This window comes from Mandrillus leucophaeus, unplaced genomic scaffold (genome assembly GCF_000951045.1).
Source record: "Mandrillus leucophaeus isolate KB7577 unplaced genomic scaffold, Mleu.le_1.0 Scaffold164, whole genome shotgun sequence".
Lineage (NCBI taxonomy): Eukaryota > Metazoa > Chordata > Mammalia > Primates > Cercopithecidae > Mandrillus > Mandrillus leucophaeus.
Window position 1 is genome coordinate 1,733,469 of NW_012101632.1, and position 2,601 is coordinate 1,736,069.

At 55.2% G+C, this 2,601-nt stretch overlaps 1 protein-coding gene across 1 annotated transcript in view; it reads right to left on the minus strand.

Moving 5' to 3' along the window:
* WBSCR27 (Williams Beuren syndrome chromosome region 27) overlaps positions 1-540 on the minus strand; it is a 3,451-nt gene extending 2,911 nt beyond the window's left edge. The window contains 2 exon segments of the mRNA XM_011976361.1: positions 419-438; positions 441-540. Of these exon segments, the coding sequence (XP_011831751.1) occupies positions 419-438; positions 441-540 (120 nt within the window).
* Between the last annotated feature and the right edge of the window lie 2,061 nt (positions 541-2,601).

Sequence of the window (2,601 nt, forward strand, 5' to 3'; positions counted from 1 at the left end):
TCAGTCTCCTGAGTAGCTGGGATTACCAGGCGCCTGCCACCACGTGGGCCTGGCTAATTTTTGTATTTTTAGTAGAGATAGGGTTTCACCATGCTGGCCAGGCTGGTCTCGAACTCCTGACTTCAGGTGATCCACCCGCCTCAGCCTCCCAAACGGTTTGGGATTATAGCCGTGAGCCACCGCGCCCAGCCCCACAGTGCCTTCTCAACAGCACCTCCTCCAGGCAGACCTCATGGCCCCTGATGGTGCTGCCAATCCAGAGCTGTGGGGCGGGTTCTGGAAGGGGCAGGACTGTAGGGTTCTTAGCCAGGCCTCACTTCATTCTCACAGCCGCCCCCGGGTGCAAGGCTGATTCCCCACTTTACAGGTAGAAAAATGGAGGCTGGTCTAGTGGAGGCAAGGACCCAGATGAGTTTACCTGGTCGTAGTGAGGAGTCCGCGGTCATAGAAGTGGAGCTTTGGGGCCAGTTCGGGGATGCCATGCGCGGCCCCGACCCGCGCCCGCACCTCGGGCAGGCACCCACCCTCCTCCTGGGCCATGCTGCTGCGGGGACACGGCTGCCCTGTCTCGAAGTCCACCTCAATCACCCATCCCCTCCTTTCCCCCTTCCCTCCTCCCCCTGCAGAGGAGGCTGCCAGACCACCAGCGCGACCCCTATCCCGGCCCCTATCCCAGATGGCGACATTGGGCGCAGAGAGGGCGGGCTTGGATATTTACACTCTGGGGCTGCAGGGCTCGGGGAAGGGGCAGGGTGCCCCGCAGCTGGAGGAAGGACCTGTCTTCCTCTTTCCCGCCCTCCGACTGGGAGAGGGTCGGAGGTGGGCGACATCCGGAGCAAAAGGGTCTCGAAGGAGGCCGGAGTCAGAACTCACCGCCAATCGAGAGCGCCTGGCGTGGGCACCTGTACTCCGGGCTAGGCCTGTGCGGCGATCCTGGCCACATCCTCAGCACCAGCCCGCAATGGTTGGCTTTCCGCCAAGAGAAAATAGCCAATCAAAGGAAGGCACTGGCAGCCCGCCCCCTACCGCCAGCCAATGAGCTCAAGGCTTGTGGCCCTCTTCCAGCCTGGGTGGAGCAGGGACTGCTGAGAGGTTTCCTGCTGTGCGGGTTTAGGGGCTTCTCCGTGGTCTGGCCCCGGCCTCCCCCTCCACCGTCAGGTAGCAGCACCTCCACCGTCCCCCTCCAACTGCTCTCCTGCCTCCCGAAGTCCTTTATGCTTCCTAAAAGCATGAGGTTTGTAGGCACTGTGGAGTCCCTGAATTCTCGTGGGCAGGAGAGGGGCCTAGGATTAGCTTTCATTTTTACTTTGTGTTTGTATTTATTTATTTTGTTTTATTTTTGTTTTGTTTTGTTTTGAGACGGTCTCACTCTGTCGCCCAGGCTGGAGTGCAGTTGCTCGACCATAGCTCACTGCAGCCTTGAAATCTTGGGCTCAAGCCATCCTCCTGCCTCAGCCTTCGGTGTAGCTGGGACTACAGGTGCATGCCACCTTGCCCAGTTTTTTTATTATTATTTTTTATTTTCAGAATTTTTGTAGAGACAAAGAATGTTGTCCAGGCTGGTCTTAAACTCCTAGTCTCAGGCGATTCTCCCACCTCCGCCTCCCAAAGTGGTGGGATTATAGGTGTGAGCCAGCCTTCATTTTTTAGAACGAATCTTGGGTCTAGGCTATGCTGTCCAGTAGAACTCACCAAGGTCTAGGCCGCACTGTCCAGCAGAACTTCTTGCGATGATGTAAATGTCCTATAATCTGTGCTGTTCCATAGGGTAGCCATTAGGAACCTGTGGCTATTGAGTGGTTGAAATGTGGCCAGCGTGACTGAGGAACTGAATGTTAAGTTTTATTTTATTTATTCATTTTTTTGAGATGGAGTCTTGCTCTGTCGCCCAGGCTGGAGTGCAGTGCTGTGATCTCGGCTCACTGCAACCTTTGCCTCCCAGGTTCAAGCAGTTCTCCTGCCTCAGCCTCCTGAGTAGCTGGGATTACAGGCGCCTGCCACCATGCCCGGCTAATTTTTGTATTTTTATTAGCGACGGGGGTTTCACCATGTTGGCCAGGTTGGTCTCAAACTCCTAATCTTGTGATCCACCCGCCTCGGCCTCCCAAAGTGCTGGGATTACAGGTGTGAGCCACTGCACCCGGCAAATTTTATTTTAATAAGTTAAATAGCCACATGTGGCTAGTGGCTACTGTATTGGACAGCACAGAGTCTTGCCGCTGGAAGTATAACCTGAAGATGTGCAGTCTCAGCCCCTGCAACATCTTGGGTTCCTCTAGGAGATGCCCTAGGGAAGCTTGTTGGAAATGCAAAAATTAGGCCGGGTGTGGTGGCTCACACCTTTAATCGCAGCACTTTGGGAGGCTGAGGCGGGTGGGTCACTTGAGGTCAGGACTTTGAAACCAGCCTGGCCAACATGACAAAACCCCATCTCTACTAAAAATACAAAAATTAGCCGGGCATGGTGGCAGGCACCTGTAATCCCAGCTACTCAGGAGGCTGAGGCGGGAGAATAGCTTGAACTTGGGAGGCACAGATAGCAGTGAGCAGAGATTGCACCACTGCACTCCAGCCTGGGTGACAGAGCAAGACTCCATCTCA